General features: G+C 41.4%; 1 protein-coding gene across 1 annotated transcript; it reads right to left on the reverse strand.

Annotated features, from left to right (window-relative positions):
- Positions 1–1,634: 1,634 nt before the first annotated feature.
- Positions 1,635–18,693, reverse strand: LOC135920985 (carboxypeptidase inhibitor SmCI-like). Its single transcript, XM_065455274.1, has 5 exons — positions 18,539–18,693; positions 13,546–13,755; positions 11,051–11,233; positions 3,545–3,739; positions 1,635–2,245 (listed from the first exon to the last, which is right to left on the reverse strand). Exons 1-5 carry the CDS (start codon positions 18,585–18,587, stop codon positions 2,163–2,165), a joined length of 720 nt encoding a protein of 239 aa, XP_065311346.1. The 5' UTR covers positions 18,588–18,693; the 3' UTR covers positions 1,635–2,162.
- Between the last annotated feature and the right edge of the window lie 425 nt (positions 18,694–19,118).

Consider the following 19,118-nt stretch of genomic DNA (forward strand, 5'->3'; position numbering starts at 1 on the left):
ACTTCAGGAGTTCCCCACTATGGCGTGCCTCCTAATCCGATCGTGGTTTTAGCCCTTAAAACCCATAATTAAATTTCTTTGGACGACACAGAGGACTTTCCATAGTATTTCCGATGCTATGTTGCGCAGCAGAGCGTAACACTAATTCCTCCGGACACTTCTTATTGCTGACGCCACTAGGCAATGTTAGCAGCAGTCATCTAGGTTGATTGATTAAATTATTTTACTTATAAAATGAAGTATGCTTGGATAGATACGAACAATTCCCTAGAGTCTTTCCTCTATACAGGATGGTAGACTGGTTGACAGTGGTATTACTAGGCATCACAATTGAGGATTGCATCCACACGTGGTTGAGGAAAACAACGTTTGCGAGCGATGTTTGATGCTGGTTGCAAATTAATAACTAAAGTAATACCACTTCCTGAACCGTTCCCTGAAGTGTAGATTTCCAGAAGCTGAATCATAGCCATTCCTACCTTCTTTCCATGTCTCGTAACACCTCTCTGAAAAGTTCCTTCGTCGTCGCAAAACTCCATTTTCTAAACATACACCGACCCATTCCAAACTTCTTTCTTTCTTCATCCTGTTAAACTTTTGTGATACGGGATGGTGTGTCTTAAAAGATCGCCCTAACATAAGCTATCCTATTCTCACCTTGCTTATGAACATCTCAATAGCTGCTGTGTGCAGTAAACGATATCAAATTCACTGATATGAAAAATGAGGATACCGTTCGAATGACTCAATAGAATAATAGTGGAAGTACCTCTAGAAACCAATTGGGAAATATTACAGTGTAACTACAACCTATCATGTGCATTGTCAATGTGGAAGAGTAGAATAAAGCCGCTTAGGAGTCTCATTCTCAGCCGCTGCCTTCAATACGATTTGCAAAGCGCGATAGTCTTTGAGGCACGGTGGCGTAACATTGCACAGCCTCTGTTTTAGAACTATTCCAGTTAAAGCCACATAAAGAGATAAGTTTCCCTCGTGAGAAGGAACAATAGTCGTTGCGTTCAGTTCGCAAAGAGTAAATGTTTTTCTGTATGCTAGACCTTCACAAGAATGCACATTCAAACAGCATAGACCTTACTTGCGTTTTTATCAGCAGTGTGCTTGTTGGATAAATAAATATCTTCTATTGGAGAAAGCTAGTCATGCACCTTTCCGCGTACATGTAACAGTGCTGCAGCAGCAATATTTGTTGTATTTGCCGTCGTGTTGCGTAGGATTCTTTTATTAGCGGTTGACACCTCTGGAGGGTTGTTCTCAGTGTCTGCATTTCTCGTGACGTATTTAAAGCGGCTTTGTGTCCGTCATAAGCGTATTGAAGTGCCTTTCCTTCAGAATGAGTTGGCTGAAGCTTATCATTTATCGTACGTGCCTCCTTGAGCACCCTCGTTCTTCACGATGTCCTTAATGCCGAATAAATATAGTGGCTAAATTTTTCTGCTGAGCGTTAATGACCACTATTTTCATTCTTGCACTCAAATCATCATCCTCCATATTTATTTTGCTTCTATTATCTTCTTATTCAGCACACAGTAGCTCATTAGAGCACTGATCATCATAACGACCAATCTGCTACTTTGAATCTGAATTAAAGTACTCTGAATTAAAAAGAACCCGTAAAAGGAAGTTGCAAATCTTTAATTTACTCAACATGGGGTGTCTGTCTGGTGAAAAACAAATTTTGCCTACTAAAATATTAAGTACAACATCTCTTTATCATGTGATTTTATGGGCTGTCTTCCGTGCCTAATATATGAACGAGGTTTTTTGGAACTGTTGCACAGGTCCGCAAAACATATATCTTGGCAGTCGGTGAGATGGAACATGAACTTCGACTAGTCCCGAATAATTCAGTGACGAATGTTTAGTACACACGAACTAAGGCAGGAAAAGACAGTGTGCGCGGTTGAAGGCCGTTGAACTGTTCAACGATGCATGCCTATATTCATTTTATTTTATTGCTTAGTGTGGTGCAGGAGCGGTCTTGGACACAGCTTACACTATTCATACGAAAGCCTCTTGATTGTTAGGTTTTTGCAGTAGGGAACAACTTTGAGAATCGGCGACATGTGAAGTCTTGTTTTTTTTGTGCATCACTTCAGCTTTTGCTCTTCATGTTCCTCACAATAGTAGCCGCTGTTATCCGGCTACTTCGGCACCGTTTCGCAGGGGGACGTGCCATTCGGGTAATAATACGGCAGTCCATTTTTGCATCTTTGGCAGCCCGTATCTGAAGGAGAGAAAAACAAATGACACAACAACATTGATGCGGCTGCCACAGATCTCTTCTTTGTTTCTAGAAATGTAGGCATGTAGAAAAAGCCCTAATAATAAATAGCTTTAACTTTCTATGCTACTAAGAGAAGCGCCATAGAACTGCAATACTCATATCCTGGTATGTTCTTGCGTTGTGAAATAAAAGCGGACAATGAGTATTGCATGAAAAAAATTGTTTTGACTGACAGAATTATAGCTACCCAAGGAGACTGGAGCACAGGATTAACACTAAGAGAAATGAGGCCGCCCTTTCTTCTAAACCTAGAACCCACTCTTCGTGCTCCCTAAAGCTGCACAACACAACAACGTGGCTTATTTATATTCCGTTGAAGATTGACAGTGTTTCTATGTATGTAGACGCGCTACCATGCAAGCATGCATTGTTTCTATTGTTACTTCGGTCGTGTGCACAGTGCTGCAGTATTTCTTTCAGTGGGGCTGCTAGCATTGAAACTACGCCAAGAAATCGACAAGCAGTACATGTATACAAGAAACACGTAAATTGGCCAACTAGAACTAACACGAGCGGTGCGTTTTTCTAAGCAGGGAAAACTGGCACGAGGGCAATTGCGTCCCTCGGCAGGTTGCAGAATAACACTCGCATTTTGATTACTTAAAGGGACAGGTACTTTAGGAACGCAGTGAAGGCACGGCCAAAAGAAAGAACGTTTTGTATCACATTCGCGCCTTGTCAGCCGTACTATTATTAAGGTTGCTATACTGTTTCTCTAGTGGTGCCACATAGAGCGGTAATAGAGAAAATAACTTTGGTTAAAAGTATCGTAAAGAAGTATCCAACAACAAATAAATGAAGCTAACTTGTGTGACAAAAGTTATTGCTTTGAAATATGGGTATCATGCGAAAGAATAAAATGTGCCGGAACGTGGAACATACAAAGAATAGCTGAAATATTCACACCGTCAAAAAAGAAAAGCAGCTGAAGAAGCTGGATACTAGTAGTATCATTTTTTGTGCCCAATCTGAACACTAGTATACGATAAATCAACTTGAATTAGTTAAGTTTATTTGTGTTGTACCAGCTTTCCAAATTATAAATAATGTTTAAGATTCAAAACCATGTTTCATTTTCTCAATGTGACTAGGGCCTCAACTTCAGGTCCTAGTCACATTTCACAGCTGTGTAAATGTTTTGAAGCATGCACACGCATGCACTGCCTTCGAGTAGCCCTGCTGGCGTTACGGTTATGCTTGCTCATGGGTTCAGGGTGCGCCAAGACAACGTAGACTTACAGCTGCAACGCTCCATGCAGGCCTCGAAAGTAGGAAATCCGTTGGCGCCTGTCCCACATTCCCTGCCCTCAAACTGACGGCAGGTGTTTGCCTGCACATCAAAGTACCACTTGGTCTTTTTGAACCAGCACCACCACCATCCGGGCTTTGGGTCCTCACTGCAGACTGCTTTTCGTTTTGTTGGTTTTGTCATTGCTGAAAAAAAAGGAAAATGGCCATTTCTCTGAGAGAAAATACGTGCAGCTTAAGGAACGCAGAATATCATGGTTAAGCGAAAGACCAAACAAGATGTGAGCCACCAGAATGGAACACGGTAATACTATGTTCTGAACCTTATCGGAGAATTGATTAGAGGCATTGCTTTCCCGCTATACGTCTACTTAGTAAGCACAATGCTTCTGAGTAGAGAGAGAGGGAGAGAGAGGAAAGGTGAAAGACAGGGAGGTTTACCAGAGGGGAAGATCGGGTTTGCTACCCTACGCTGGGGGGAGAGGGGAGGAGGAGGTAAAGTGATAATAAAGTCAATCAATCAATCAATCAATCAATCAATCAATCAATCAATCAATCAATCAATCAATCAATCAATCAATCAATCAATCAATCAATCAATCAATCAATCAATCAATCTTTCTTTTTGATAAAACAAATACAAGATGGGTATAAGTACACATTCGGAGGTCCCGAAGTAACAACTGTCGGGGGGACCTCCTAACAAAACATGAAAAGGGGATAGTAGAATCGTGGCAAACAGTGAGTCATGTCATATATTATACAGTTTCTACATCGGAAATAAACGATAAGATAGAAAAAAATCTGTTAACAATATCACAAGTATATTCACAGAGTTAAAAAGAAGAAAAATAATTGAAGAAATCTTAAAAATAACATGCAATAATTCAAACGAAGATAAATGGCACGTAAAGCTAACAACGAGAAGTATCAATTAAGGCAAGATTTAGTAACTCGGTAATTGAAAAGTACATTATGTAATGGTAAAGCGAACAACATTTAATTAATTCTAGGTTTGTTAAATTATGCTACGCGTCAGATAAAGTATTCATGAAATGCTCCTTCGTTCTACGCTTGAATGATAATAATGTAGATGTCTTCATTTCAGATGGTATAGAATTCCAAACAGAAATGCCTGAAAATGCGACGGTAAATTTCCAATAGTTAGTTCTTGCTTTTGGAAGAAGAAGATTGAGTTGTGCTGAAAATCTTGTGTTGTTATAATTGATGAGGCTAGAGTGACTAAAACCTGGAATATTAAACTCGGTATTTATAAGACGAAACATAAGTAGCGACAGCTTATGATTGAATAACATGCGTAAAGGTAAAACATTTAGGGAACGGAATATTGGAGCAGAGGGAGATGTATGCGATTGGAATGCAATTAATTGTAATGCCTGCTTTTGCAAAACTTCTAACTGATGAAGATGTGTGGTAGATGTATTACCCCAAGATGACAGGCAGTATGAGAGATGACTGTGCAGATACGCGTAATATAAAGACATGAGAATGGTTTGCTGAAAAAAAGAGCGAGTTTTTATTATGATGGGAATACCAAATGAGATTTTTTGAGTAAGTGATTGAATATGGCACTGGAACTTAAGGTTTTCATCTAGTACTACACCAAGAAATTTAGTAGACGTGGATCTTGCAAATACATTATTATTTAGAGACACTACAACAGAGTCAATGTGCAAAGTTTTTGAAGAATGGAATACCATAAATGTTGTCTTAGATGGGTTAATGGTTAGCTTGTTTTTTAAACACCATGAATGAAGATTCGTTAGGTCAGCGTTAAGTTTATCCTGCAATGCAAATAAATTTTTATCAGATGTGAAAATAGTGGTGTCATCAGCGTAAAGAAGGCAGTGCGCATGTGTTAATATTTCTGGCAAGTCATTAATGAATATGAGAAATAAAAGTGGCCCAAGTATTGATCCCTGAGGGACGCCTGTATTTACAGTTTTTGATGAGGACAAGACACCATTAAATTCGACTATATATTGTCGGTCAATTAGGTAGTTGCGAATTAATTGTAAAGGCGGCCCAGAAATGCCATATGATTCAAGTTTACTTAAAAGAATACGATGGTTAATTGTATCAAACGCCTTGGTGAAATCAATATAGAGAGCACCAACTAAGAGGCCTTGATCGATGGCTAATTTGACCCTCTCAGTAAATGAAATAAGCGCTAATTCAGTTGAAAAATTGTCATGAAAACCAAATTGATCAGGAGTTAAAAGATTAAATTTGGATAAGTATTTAGTTAAGCGATTATGTATAAGTTTTTCTATGACCTTACTAAAGAAAGACAAAACGCAGATAGGACGATAATTACTCGTGCACTTATGGTCACCTTTTTTAAATACTGGGATTATTTTGCCTGTCTTGAGGTGATTAGGAAAGATGCCATCTATAAATAGTCTATTTACTATATGTGCTAACGCAGGTGAGATTTCGTTAGACACAAGCTTAATGCTAGAGTGACGTATCAAGTCGAGGCCCGGACCGGTTGTTTTAAGAGAATTGATAATGTTACATACTTCCAGCGATGTTGTGGGGAACAGGTAAAATGAATGAGAACAGCGCGGAAAACTAAGCAACGTTGAATCATGCTGACTACCGTCTGCAATACTAAAATGGTCACTGAAAACATTAGCTATGTCTTGAGGGTCAGTAATATTAGCAGAATTGTGGTTCATACACGATATGCGATTTTTAGTTGTACTGATGTTTAAGAATTCTTCAATAACCTGCCAGCTGCGTCTAGTATCACTTCCATTTTTCTAATTTTATTTTCGTAGTAATTACGCTTGACATTTTTTAAAGTGGCTGTTAGAACATTTGAATATGTGTGGAAGCGCAATCGCAACGCATTATTGAATGGCTGGACTTTAGGTTTCTTACGAAGATTATCTCTTTTTTTAATGCACCGCAATAAAGAATCACTAATCCAAGGCTTTTCTTGGCGAGCTAAACCACCGCGTCACCGTAGTGTTACTTGTACATAAGTTAGAGCACTCAGATATTTTTGCAAAAAAAAAGATTCAAAAGCCCTTTCGCCACATTGCTCTTCAAGCACGTCAGCCCAGTCAATTGCACGAATCATACCCATGAATTTATTAGAATCAAAGAAAGTCCTGACATGTTTTGCATCTTGAGAAGGCGTTACGGAACCTATGCAAAAAAATATAGGGTAATGGTCTGTTACGGCATATTCCACTATTCCAGCTGTGCTAAGATCAGTAGGTATGCTAGACAGTACATGGTCAATTAAGGCATTAGGTCCGCCTATTTCACACCTCGCTGGAGCTGTAATTTGTGAGGAGAGACCGCAGCTAAGATAAGTACGTAAGTACTCAGAGCAACATTGACGGTCAGGGCTGATAATGTTGATGTTAATGTCGCCACATATCACAATATCCTTGTTTTCATCAGTGACTGTGTTTAGTAACTGCTCAAATTCTTTACAAAATTCGATGTAAGAGGAAGAAGGTGAACGATAAATGCATGCAATTATGATGTTACGTTTGGTAGGCAGCTGCAGGTTATTACTCTCTACTTCTAGCCATACTGTTTCACAGAGGCAATGACGAAAAAAAAGATCATGGCGACGTTTATATGACAATGAAGATTTTACTAAAATGGCCGAACTGCCATTACGATAACCTTCACGATGACAATATTCAGGAGTGTAGCCTGAAAGACCGTATAGATTCCCGTCATGCGATGATAACCACGTTTCAGATAAGCATACGAAAGAGAACGCATGATCAAGACTACAAAGAAGAGCGATGAGATCATCGTGATGCCTACGAATACTGCGGATGTTCCAATGTATTAAGGATAAAGTGGGTTGTTTTTCCTCAATGAGAACTTTGGGTTCGTCAAGAGTAAAAACTGAGTCAGCCATTATGAATTAGACGTTAGTGCAAGCAAGGAAGAACTTATTTGAAGATTGACAGATCATTTACACTACATATGCGATGAACACGGCTGTTTTCCGACTTTCTTGCCTTAATGGCACAGTTATCGGTCCATAGAAATTTCCATCCTTTAGACTTCTTGAGCTCTAGCGCCTGCGCAAAAAGCCGCTTATTATCGGCTGTGAGGTGATCATTAACAAAAATGGAAGTGGGTGGTTTATGTGATAGCCCTACTGTAGTTGTTGTGAGTCTTGCTTTGCGCGCTTTGGAAGCAAAGTCAGCCTTCTTTGTTCGTGAGCAGAACCGCGCGATAATGTTAAATAAAGAAAACAGATAAAGAAAGAAAGGAGCATAGGCAAACAATCCCAGTCCATCACTGTCACCACATACTGCCTCCGCACAGCACAGTAGCACTTGTAGCACTACAAACATCTGTTCAGGCTACAGCCACTTATCCAATTCTGTTGCCTTTAAAAACGGCAACAGTGCCCTCGTCACCCTCAGCTGCGATGGCTTGTGATGGCGGCATTTTAATATAAGTTCCTATGTTAGAGGTCTTCGGTCAAAGCGCGCTATCGCGATTACGAGTGATCGTCTCTGTAAATTGCAGCGAGGACAGTCAAAGAGGAGGTGTTGAAGAGTCTCCTCGTTACCGCAGTCATCACACGAGGCATCGTCGGCCCATCTGATTGGGAAAGCATAAGACTTGGTGAAGGCCACCCCTCGCCATATTCCCGAATCAGCGTAGGCTTCTGTGCGTCTAAGTAAATTATGTAATAAATATTGGAGATAAAAAGCGAGCTTATTCGGCCTGAACGATTCAAGGCTACGGACGATGCCTGCAGCAAAGAAAGAATTGTGCCCTTCTCAGCCTACTGCTTTATTTTATTGTCCTATCTTTCAAACCTGTGGTGGCTCACTGATCGTGGTATGCCCCTCAGTATCCCCAAGTCAGGAGGTTCTTTTTTTCACACCTCGGTAGCAGCATACCGATACGGTTGAATGCAAGAAAGCTCATTGGCTGGTTTTTCGGCGTGCGTTCAATTTGACGGGAGTTCAAGATTGTTCCCGAAGTAACCGCTGCGTCGCGTATAAACAGCCCGCGCATGTATTTATTGTCGGCCGTTTCCTGACAGCACCCTTCGCTCAAATGGATTCACCATATAGTCCTCGGTATAGACTTATGTATTGTAAAGCTCAAATTTTTCTTAGCTTGCTGCTCAGCATAGCGCCGTTGGGGCCATCCTCAGAGGCGGGCCGGTCCCGGTGAAATTGCACTCTACAGTAATGATGAGTATCTGCCAGGGAGCATATCTTAATGCCACTGGATGTATGCCATCGCCTTCACGCTATCGTAGTCTCACCGTCATAGTCACGCCATCATACTCAGGACATCGTCCCTCATACAGTCATCATCGCCCCATCTGACGCCATCGTAGTCATCTCATTCCCCTCAAACAGTCATCGCCCAACAGTCATCGTCTCACCCTAATGGCGAAAAAGTCTGTCATACAGCCATTGCCACGCCATCGTGGTGGTGCCCTTAACTACAACCCGTTATCGCCATAGTTTCGCAATCATACTGTCTTTGTTAGTACAAGGACGTCATTTTTTTTCATTCGAGAAAAATTCTGCACTTGGTGAGCCTGGGTGAAACATTGTCGGGTTTCTGCGCAAAAATAACAAATGAGTGGACTGAAGGGCATAAAAACACATAGGAAACCCAATGCTTTTCATCCCATGTGTTTTTACTCGCTTCGGTCCGTCGATTTGCCATTCTTGCGCAACAATTCTCGCCATTTCATTGTTACCATACTCTCGTTATTATGGTATCATTATGTTGGCGTTGTCATGCTATCGTTGTCATTGTTTTGTCGTAATACACTCCCGTGCATTCGTTATCAGATCGTCATGACTCCATCATGGTCGTTTCAGCATCGTCATCTGATTTTCGTAATCTTGTCTTCATCACACTATCGTCATCAGGCCATTCTTCACACTGTACTTGTCATACAGTCGTTATCAGGCCATTGTCGTCAATGCGCTATTCGTAATTACACTGTCCTTACGTCATCAAGGTCATGCTGTTGTATTTACAGTGCTTTCGGCTGCGTCAATGTAAGCTGGGAAATTTCGGGAGGGCTCGAGCATCAGTGAATAGATTTGTGCTTCAAACGAGAACACCGTTAAACAATATTCGCACTAAAATGGTATAGAAGGAGTGGTACCTTGGAGCGCTGAAGCGATCCTGCGAGCTTGAGATCAGGAGTAGTAACGCCCACCCACACCCAGGCCTACAGCTAACACATTCGCATTACACACTCATAAGCGCCTGTGAATTTTTATTCTACAAAAATATTTCTTCACTCACGTTTACACAATGCTTCAAAAATCTTAAGCACACGTAATGGTTTCTCCGCAAGACTCCCATTGGTGGTGTTTTGTAGAAAAAGAAGTGTTATCTAGAGCGAGTTAAGAAATTGTAGTGAATCGGTAGGTCACGTGGTATACATTCAGCTGAATCGCAAAAGTCAAAAGAACATAAGTATTGAGAGTCTTGCATCTTTGGGTTCTCTTGTATTCTGCAGTGCTTGCATCTGTTGGTGTATTATTTGTAAGATAAGGAAGCCGAGCCTCTAAATTGCATGCAACTAACTGCTTTTGCTTCTAGGGTAATTTGAAGAGTTTCATAACAAGCTACGTGCTCGTCGAATTCCTTGCCAAATGCTTCAGGCACTCGAGATTAAGGGTGTTTTCTCATATTAAAACAGTTGCTCTTATCTAAAGCCCATGGTCGTCATAGACAATGGTCGCTCATATGCAGATTGTTTCGTTGCAGCCTACAGCTACGTTAGTGTTTGCGGACAATGGGAGTGTTTTGTTACAGTGTTATTCGGTAGCACATTCTACCTGTGGCTCCACTGCTGTGCTTGCTAACAACTGTAGTGATTAAAAAGACTATCACACGGCTGGGCGATTGCTAATTGAACTTCTCGCCCGCTACAATGCCTGCAACGTAAAACAATTATGGGGAATCTGTGTGAATACGTGGGTGGCTTACGCCGATGAGAATAGGTAGTGGTCCCGTCAGCATTGCATGCAGTCATTGATAAGCGGTTGTTTTAAAAATTAATCATTAGCTAAAAGCACGAATAGCGGAGATCTCAGCTCCCATGAGTGCTTGCCCAATTACAAACAGAAACACAGCCCCGAGCCACATGTACAAAACAGTGATGGCGTAGGGGCATCTGCTAGGTGCGTTTTTTTGTCAGTAACAACCAAACGAGTTATGCTGCTACCTCAAACAGAAAGACTCATGAAACAAAGAGCAGAATGAAAACGCATATGCGAATGCCGTGTTACTTGCCATGGCACACTGCTACACGACGTTGTGCATAAGCTTGCTGCTCTGAGGATGGCGCGGCCGATTAAATTGTGACATTCAGTGGACTATAGTCATATATACCATCCACGGTATCAATGGTTAGGATGGGTACAAAATAGCTGAAAGCGTAGTGAAAAGATAAAGTTGATACAAAGAGTACGCGCTATGCGTGTGGTGTGTACTTACGCAGGCAAAGTTCCATGCACTTCTTTTCTGTTTCGAAGCGGTTGCTCCCGCCGGCGCATTCCGTGTGGTTAAACATTTTGCAGTGGTTACTTTTAGCATCGAAATACCAGGACCGCATGTGTGGGGTACAGCTGCATGTTTCAGCTTTTTCCAGGCAGCGTCGCGACTTTCTCCCTTCTCTTCCTGAAAAAAAGTGTAATTTCATAACGGTGATTGCACGGCTAATGCCCTCTTACCTAAGAAATTGGGTATAAGTATCAGAATAAGCAATGACTCTGGCACCAATAAGTATTTTTTTGACATTTCAAACAAGCTACAATCTTCTCAGATAAATTAGAGCAAATAGGCTTGTCAAAATTCTGCAAAGCGGAGTGAATGTAATGAAAATATACACGTCCAAAAGGGTTTCTGTTGTTGTTTAAACCTTCGGGCGTGCTATTACTGGCATGCGACTGTTTTTCCTTTCGCAATCTGTATAGTAGACTAGAATACAGGTGGTGTAACGTTAGAAATATATTCCTCAATTTATTTTAAGAGTGGCGCTTCATTTATTTATTACAAAAATCGGGACCATATAACACAATTAGGTTGCGCCGGTAAAGCAAGCGTTATGCAGCGTCAAATTTTCAGCCTAGTTGGCCTATTGGTTCTCTATTTATTGTTATCGCAACATAGTATCCAAACGCAGGTATTAGAAAAAATTGTATCTACGTGTAACAAACGTTGAAAATTTCAGTCTGACATGGTTCATGTAGAATTTTAAAAAATAGGGCTTGATATCTTCGCTGTGACCCTGCGATAGGTTCTTCCTCTTTGGCAGTGGCCAAAGAAATATAGCAGTGCAAGTCCTTTTGTCTGAGTAGGTATTGTGCGAATGCTCTCTTTTGCTGCTAGCAAACTCAGCGTGAACTTTGAATTAGTTTGGAGCGCTCTCCAACAATTACCATAAGCACTATGGTGGCACAAGAAGGGTCGAAATGTTTGAGAATTCGACGCAGCATGCAAATACACTAGTATGCCAGAAAACATAATTCTGTTGCTCGAAAACTTAAAGAAACCCCTTTCGCAGCGTTTCTACCCTACATAGTCCGGCCACGACGTTCGCCAATTGCGCGCGCCGGTGCGAGGGTATCTCGGAGGCCACGGTGTGGCGGGCCCGGATTCTCGCAATACCTCCAGATGGCACTCGCCTCCACCGCATCGCGGCCCACGCAAAAGGTGGCGTTACTACCAGAAAGCCATCCTACAGGCATAGCGTTCGCGGTCAGCGTTTCCCGGTAAACATCACCGTTACATACACTGCAGTCGCCAGGAAGCGTGAGAAGCAGTAAGTACTCGCGTTCCACTCTTAAAGGCGAAGCTTGAGAGGAAGGCTTTAGCTCGGGTGCTGCTATCTAAATTCGTGTAAAATTAGAATTCGTTTTTCTCGGCAACCACTGCACCAAGTTTGGCGAGGTTTATTGCATATAAAAGAAAAACTTAAGATCTAGTGGCAGCTATTTTGTAATTTTCGACATAGCTCGTCATTTCATAGTAAAATTGGCAAATACCGAAAGTTTTCAGAAAACGAAACTATCATGTTTACAACTACATAACTCAGGAATGAGAAATGATAGCACAATTCTGTGAATTGCATGTAATACTACATCTAAAGCGGAAAAAATTGTTATGGTATACATGAATCTAAAAAAATAGCAATACGAGAATACAGCTTTTGCATAACCCTCGTTCACAACCTCACAAATTCACGTAAGGTATAAATTACAAAACGAATTTGTCCGCTTTCAGTGATGTAATGGATTCCGTATGCAGAACCGTAATAAGTGTTTCTGATGCAGAGCTACCATTAGTAAATTTCGTGCTTCTATATTTTCAAAGTTTCCATTCTTTTTTCAAAATTCTTGTAACAGATTCTGGTCCTAAATCAAAATTTCGCTTCTAATATTCACTACAACTTAACTTTGCCTCTGAAATTCAACAAATTTCTTTAAAATAGCTCCATGAGTTATCTCAGAAAATGTGTTTATGGGTTTCACATGTATTTTAATAGGCCGCGTTGGAGTTGAGCCCGATCTAAAGCTTCCTCTTAAGCGTCCTCCATCATGTTTCTTCATTACGCCGACAACACCGATTGCTGGATGAGCTTGGACTTCGCGTCAGGAAAACACACAAATCTTCTTCGATTCCTCACTTCCTGGAATTTGAAATGATGAGTGCGCGTTAACAGGAAAGTTGCGAGGTTTAAATACGCTATGCACTACGCTGTTGCGCGACTGTGACGGATGCTAGCTATAGCGTAGCGTGGCAGCCCACTAGGTTTAGAGACGTTTGAAATATGCATCAGTACCGTAAGAAAGAAGCACCACGTTCAGCGCATTTTTTTAAAGTTTGCGTTTCAAGTGACTCGAGAAAGCGCACTTACCAAGGCTCTCATTGACACGAAAAAAAAAAAAAACTTCTGCAGACGCCGAATTGCAAGAAGAATTTGCACTCACGTATACAGGTCTCTAGACACTGATCTTGCGTAGGGAAGTGGTTGCTGCCTCCAATGCAAATGCCCCATTTTAGTTTTCTGCACTTGTATGAGTCATAATCGAAATAGTATACTTTGTTGAATGGCCGGCATATGCCAAGAACCGGTGGCTTCAGGCACCTCTCTGGCCGCGGAATTAGCATGATTTTGCTTCCGTAAGTGCGTGCATAATCTGAAAAAAAAAGAGAGATATTTGTTGGCTACAGTGCAAACGTATTTCATGCAGGACAATAATTCGTTCTTCTATTTCTGTTTTATTGATACTGGCAGCCTTATAGGACCATTACAGGAGGGGAAAAAGAATAAAATAGAACAAGTTGCGCCAACACATCTGATTTAGACAGAGTTCGGGGATCCATATCACAAACGTCTGAATGCAGGGTAAAACAAAAACTTCAGCGCAAATCGATTGAAATAAAGAAAGCAGAAAAAATAGTCAATGTCGCTTGAGGCATGTAAAAATAACAAAAGCATATACAGATAATAATAACTGCATCATAATAAAAATCACAGATAATTAACGCACCGCCCTCTCGGAATAAGCAAAAGCATTTATATTGTTTAGAAAATTATTAAAAGAAGACTGAACTATGAAATCGGGAAGCACGCTCCAATCTTTTATTGTTCTATGAAAGAAGCTATATTTAAATGTATCATTACGGATTAGTGCTGGGGGAATATACATGCTGTGGTGGTGTCTAGAAGATTCATTAGTATATCTTTCAAAATTGTTCGTCCTATTAATATTTATTTCATTATGGACAATAAGGAACATGAATTTCAACCTATCATACTTAGTCCTTAATTCTAAATCGGACAGTCTAGGAAGATGGCATAGTTTTTAAGGAGAGTGAAGAAGACCATATTTGTTGAAGATGAATCGAGAAGCTACCCTCCAATAATTCCTAGTTTCTTACAGTTTTCTCTGTCAAAGGATTGCAGACAATTTTGAAGTACTCAGTAATAGGTCTGACCAGTGTTCTATAGGCCAAGTTTTAAACTTCAAGGGTAGCTCTGTGTATATCTGGCCTTAAACGCTAAAGCGCATCATTCCCCTTACTACTCATATCATCTACATGTCTATTCCAGCTTAGGTCGCTTCTAAATAGCAAAGTCAAATATTTGCGCCCATCAACCCTTTGAAGCTTGTTGCCGTGCATGCTACAAAGAGCTTTCACAATCTTCTTTTTTTTGTAATAGATATGCTTGCTGATTTACTGGACTTTATAACCATTTTCCAGTCATGACATCATTTGACAATGTTTTCAAGGCTGCATTGCAATTTAACGTGGTCACTGGAAGATTCTATGGTATTATAAACAACTCAGTCGTCAGCGAATAGCGGTTTACAGTGAATTTACTAGTGAATTGGCGAACTGACTGTAAGCGTTCTCCAATTATTGCGATAAGCTCACAGAAAATTATTTCAGTGGTCTGCTCATAGAGGCGGTCTTTTCTTAGCATCATCTGCGCGTGATTGATGTTGAATAAAGCTTATATTTCTTTACTGTGGCTGTAATCTGGTTTTAGGCTTCAAATACAGTAAGGCAGCTGCTAAAGCCTCGCACGTGGTGCTTCAAACGGGGCCAGACATCAGTTGCAGGCGGCCCGCTGTAATGCAGTCACAAGCGGCCACGCAAGTGCATGTGCTTGCTATCCGTGCTATCACAATGGACTTTTGTCCTGTAGCGCTAGAATTCTCGCATCGTAACAATGTCCTTAGAAACTACAGCGGCTGCACCGAATGAATCCTTACTGTAGCCAGAGGAAAATAAATACAGAGGTGCCGGTATGCATCGAAGTCGTCCTGGGCTCACTGGGGCAATGGTTAGGGACCACTTCATGAAACATGTGAGTTCCCTCGCTTCAGGTAAGGCGTAAACAAGTTGTTCGATTGGTACTCAACCGGAACCTAAACGACAAAAAGAGACCTAATAAACAGCACCAATGGTTTCGGTCTTCTCTCGAACACTTTCGAACACTCGAGCACGCTCTTTTCTCGAACACTCTCGGCCCACGGCACACATTACAGTAGGCCCGCTATTTTATTCTGAGGTGTAGACTTCTAAACGTCCTGTAAATACACAACGTAGTAAACTCGGGCAACAACTGGTGAGGCTCCAGACAACACATGTAAAAAGATGATTAGCAGTTGACCTATTGTTCAGTGCTTAATGTATGAATCAAGGTCACTTGTGCCGGCAACGATGGCAGCTGTTTTCGTTCGGTTGCCCGGGAGTTTGTGGGGGAAAGCAAGTTTAAAGCCCCCCCCTTCCTCTGCCACCCTCACTTTTCGAATGAATTTTCAATCGTTAAAGGCCCTGCTTGATGGGATACTTTTGGACATTTGTGGAGCGTTTAGAACACCCTGTGCTACCGTTTTGTGTGATAAATTCTTTGAATATTTTTACGCGACGAACGCATTGATTTTCCCTCTTCTGATGATATACTTTATACATTCCTTCTTATCTGACTACTACGTTGAAATGCAGTGACACATGTCTAGCATAACTAACGTTATTCTCCTAATACTGCTTTGCACAATAGAGTGACAGTATCTCGGTCAAGTAAGTTATTCAATTAAAATTGTTACAATACTCATGGCATGCTTCGCGGTAGTGCGACCATGCTGCAACATCATGCACTGACAGCATGGCAAATGTAGTAAAGGCAAGGCGCAGAAGACCAGGACTCAAGAAGAAGAACACAAATGACAGGGCCGGCGCCACTAGAGACTGGCAAGCTGACACGGCGATCAGGTTGACGCACAATATGGCAGGATCGGTGTGAAAGCTTTGTTGACAAAAATGGCCCAGTGTAGAAGAAATATGCTCAAGTAAAGCTCTTGTTTGGACTAGTTGGTTCATGCTTGAAGTAGTAAAGGCAAGGCGCAGAAGACCAGGACTCAAATATGCTCAAATATGCCCTTTACTACTTCAAGCATGAACCACTAGCCCAAGCAAGAGTTTTACTTGAGCATATTTCTTCTACACTGGGCCATTTCTGTCAACAAAGCTTTCGCACCAATCCTGCCATTTTGTGCGTCAACCTGATCGCCGTCTCACCTTGCCAGTCTCGAGCGGCTCCGGTCCTGTCTTTGTGTTCTTCTTCTTGAGTCCCGGTCTTCTGCGCCTTGCCTTTACTACTTCAAGCATGAACCAACTAGCCCAAGCAAGAGTTTTACTACGGCAAATGTTTTTGCGGCTGAGTGCTTATGAGCCATGTACGTCATATCTCAACATTGAACAGCTATGCTAATGGCTCGTTTTTATAAGCGGCGCTACGCAGGAGTGGTGATATAAACTGCCGTATTAGTGCTCCAAAATACTCATGCTACAACGGAACATTTTTAGTAATAGCACCTACAAGAACCTCATACTTGTTGACAGCTGACAACCCATTGCAGATACGGCAATGGATTGCACAGGCAAAATGTGCAGCATGTTAATGTAAAATGACCTCAGAGCCCGGAACAAGGTTATGTTTGATGCAAGTTGCAGGCCCTGAATTCCCTTTCGATGACGTTGTTGTTTTTTGCATAATACAAGTGTCTGCCTTGTGCAACACAATTTCACGAAACTGTTGCAATGCGCTTGCCAGAAGCCGTAGGTTGTCAGGGCTACTGTCGTTCTATTTAGGCATAGCATTTGACTAGGCAGAAGAGACGTCTGCAGGTTGACGCGACACAGTAACCCGCGGTAAAGGAGGGACATATTACTGGTTGCTTCTAAGGAGACGAACAAGGATGAGCTACCCGGTGTGTTCCTTTGCAAACCATTGTTTTACATACAGCTTTCATGTTTGGTCATGATTCCAAGATGTGTTTTTTTCTTGTTTTTTTGTTTAGATGTCATGATATCGATACACTCATTCTGAGGTGTACTCAAAATATACCATGGTAAACGAAATCTGTCAGGGTTACCTTGTCTGACACCATTGATAATATCCCAGAAATAAACGACAGGTTTGTGTGCTTCAACAAACATAGGGAGCAGAAGAGAAAGGCGCAAACGAGCTGTCTCTGCTCACCTTCATACGCTGCGATTATGACACAACAGTCTATCGACAACTTGTGGCGTCGTTAATGTAGTGCACGCGGAACTCAAAACAATTTGCTTAATTTCCTGCTTCGCAAAATCGTGTTATCCTGTTAAAGGGCAATGTTTGCGTATAATATAACGTGCGCATATTACGACGTGCAACATACGTATAATACGTAAAATGTGACGTAAAATATACAAGTTAACTTGCCTTAGTCCGAATCGCACGATATTTTCCATCGACTATTTAGAAGAAAATATTTTGTCCCAGACCAAAACCTGCTGCCAAATGTAGTGGTAAAGATGTGAGTACTATATCGATTGCCCAAAGCCTGATCGTTTCAGACACTACTCAAAGTGTTACTACACATGTAGTAATACCACCTTGCACGCGCTCTTTTTTGTCAGAAAAAGCAAGAAACTGTACCATCATCAAAAAAATATTAATTTTACCATTTGTTAACTCAAAAACATGCTCACCATAAACATGCTCATGAAACAGCCTCCCAATAAAAAAAGCCAGAAAAAAACTTTTTTTAAATATCTGGCAACAATTGTGTCAGTACAAACGCGTTTTCAATTGTGGGGGTAAATAGCCCTAGTTAGGCACAGCGAGCTTGTTTCAGGGTCCCTGTTTTTTCATTCCCAATGGGCTACACCATTACGAAGTCTCACCGACAATGCCCTTTAGCAATATGTGTCTAAAGCTTGTTCTGAGTTACCAATTTGCCGGAATTCACGCCGTCTTCAATTATTACTGAGCCGGCATCAAAAGGTGAAAAAAAAAGCTGTTCATATTTCAGCGAAGGAATAGTGAAAAATCAAGCAAACGAAGAGAAAAGTATGCGTATACTTTACTAAATATTGCTTGTTTGTCAATAGCTTAGTAAGGTAATGCAAAGAACGATAACTTACCATGTGTCGCGCAGGCAAGAAGCAGCAGGCAGCTGCTGAAATGCTTCATTTCCGTTCTTGTGCTACACTGCTATGCAAGCAGCACAGCCTGGTTCGAGGCAGAAAGGCAAAGATTTTAGCTGTTATTATGTCCAGAGAATATAGCTAGGAGTCCTTTCTGAGGACCGTACTTCCAGGTGTTTCTTGCCTCTGTACACGCGAATATATAAAGTAACAAATCAAACCAACATTCGTAAAGCATTCGTGTCTGCAGGTGCGGCTCAGTGAACAATTGACACTGCTTTGCGGAGTTTTCAACACAGGTTCCAAAAGCATTGCGAGATTGTAGCTTGGCGTTAGAACGCCATTGTGGGCTGGACTTTTGCGCGACGGTTTTTCAGGTAAATGTAGGCAGCTTAGTGGATATTCAGGCTTGCGCATATGTCTTTGGATAAGATTAACGTATTGGTCAGGTCAGTCAAAGCAGGATAACAGAGGTTATCGGAAGGATGCTCTTTCGGTTTTTGTGGTAAAGATGGAAAACTGCCCCAGGGAACGAATCCTTCTTCAGGCAGTGTTGCGGTGCGACAGAAACGACGTT

Source organism: Dermacentor albipictus, chromosome 7, assembly GCF_038994185.2.
Source record: "Dermacentor albipictus isolate Rhodes 1998 colony chromosome 7, USDA_Dalb.pri_finalv2, whole genome shotgun sequence".
NCBI lineage: Eukaryota > Metazoa > Arthropoda > Arachnida > Ixodida > Ixodidae > Dermacentor > Dermacentor albipictus.

Excerpts from the sequence above, each read along its gene's own strand:
- LOC135920985 (XM_065455274.1), bottom strand. The coding sequence starts at position 18,587 with ATGAAGCATTTCAGCAGCTGCCTGCTGCTTCTTGCCTGCGCGACACAT. Across the intron at positions 11,234-13,545 it reads GTGTCTAGAGACCTGTATAC|GAAGAGAAGGGAGAAAGTCG; the intron begins GTGAGTGCAAAT and ends ACTTTTTTTCAG. Across the intron at positions 2,246-3,544 it reads CTGCATGGAGCGTTGCAGCT|ATACGGGCTGCCAAAGATGC; the intron begins GTAAGTCTACGT and ends TCTCTCCTTCAG.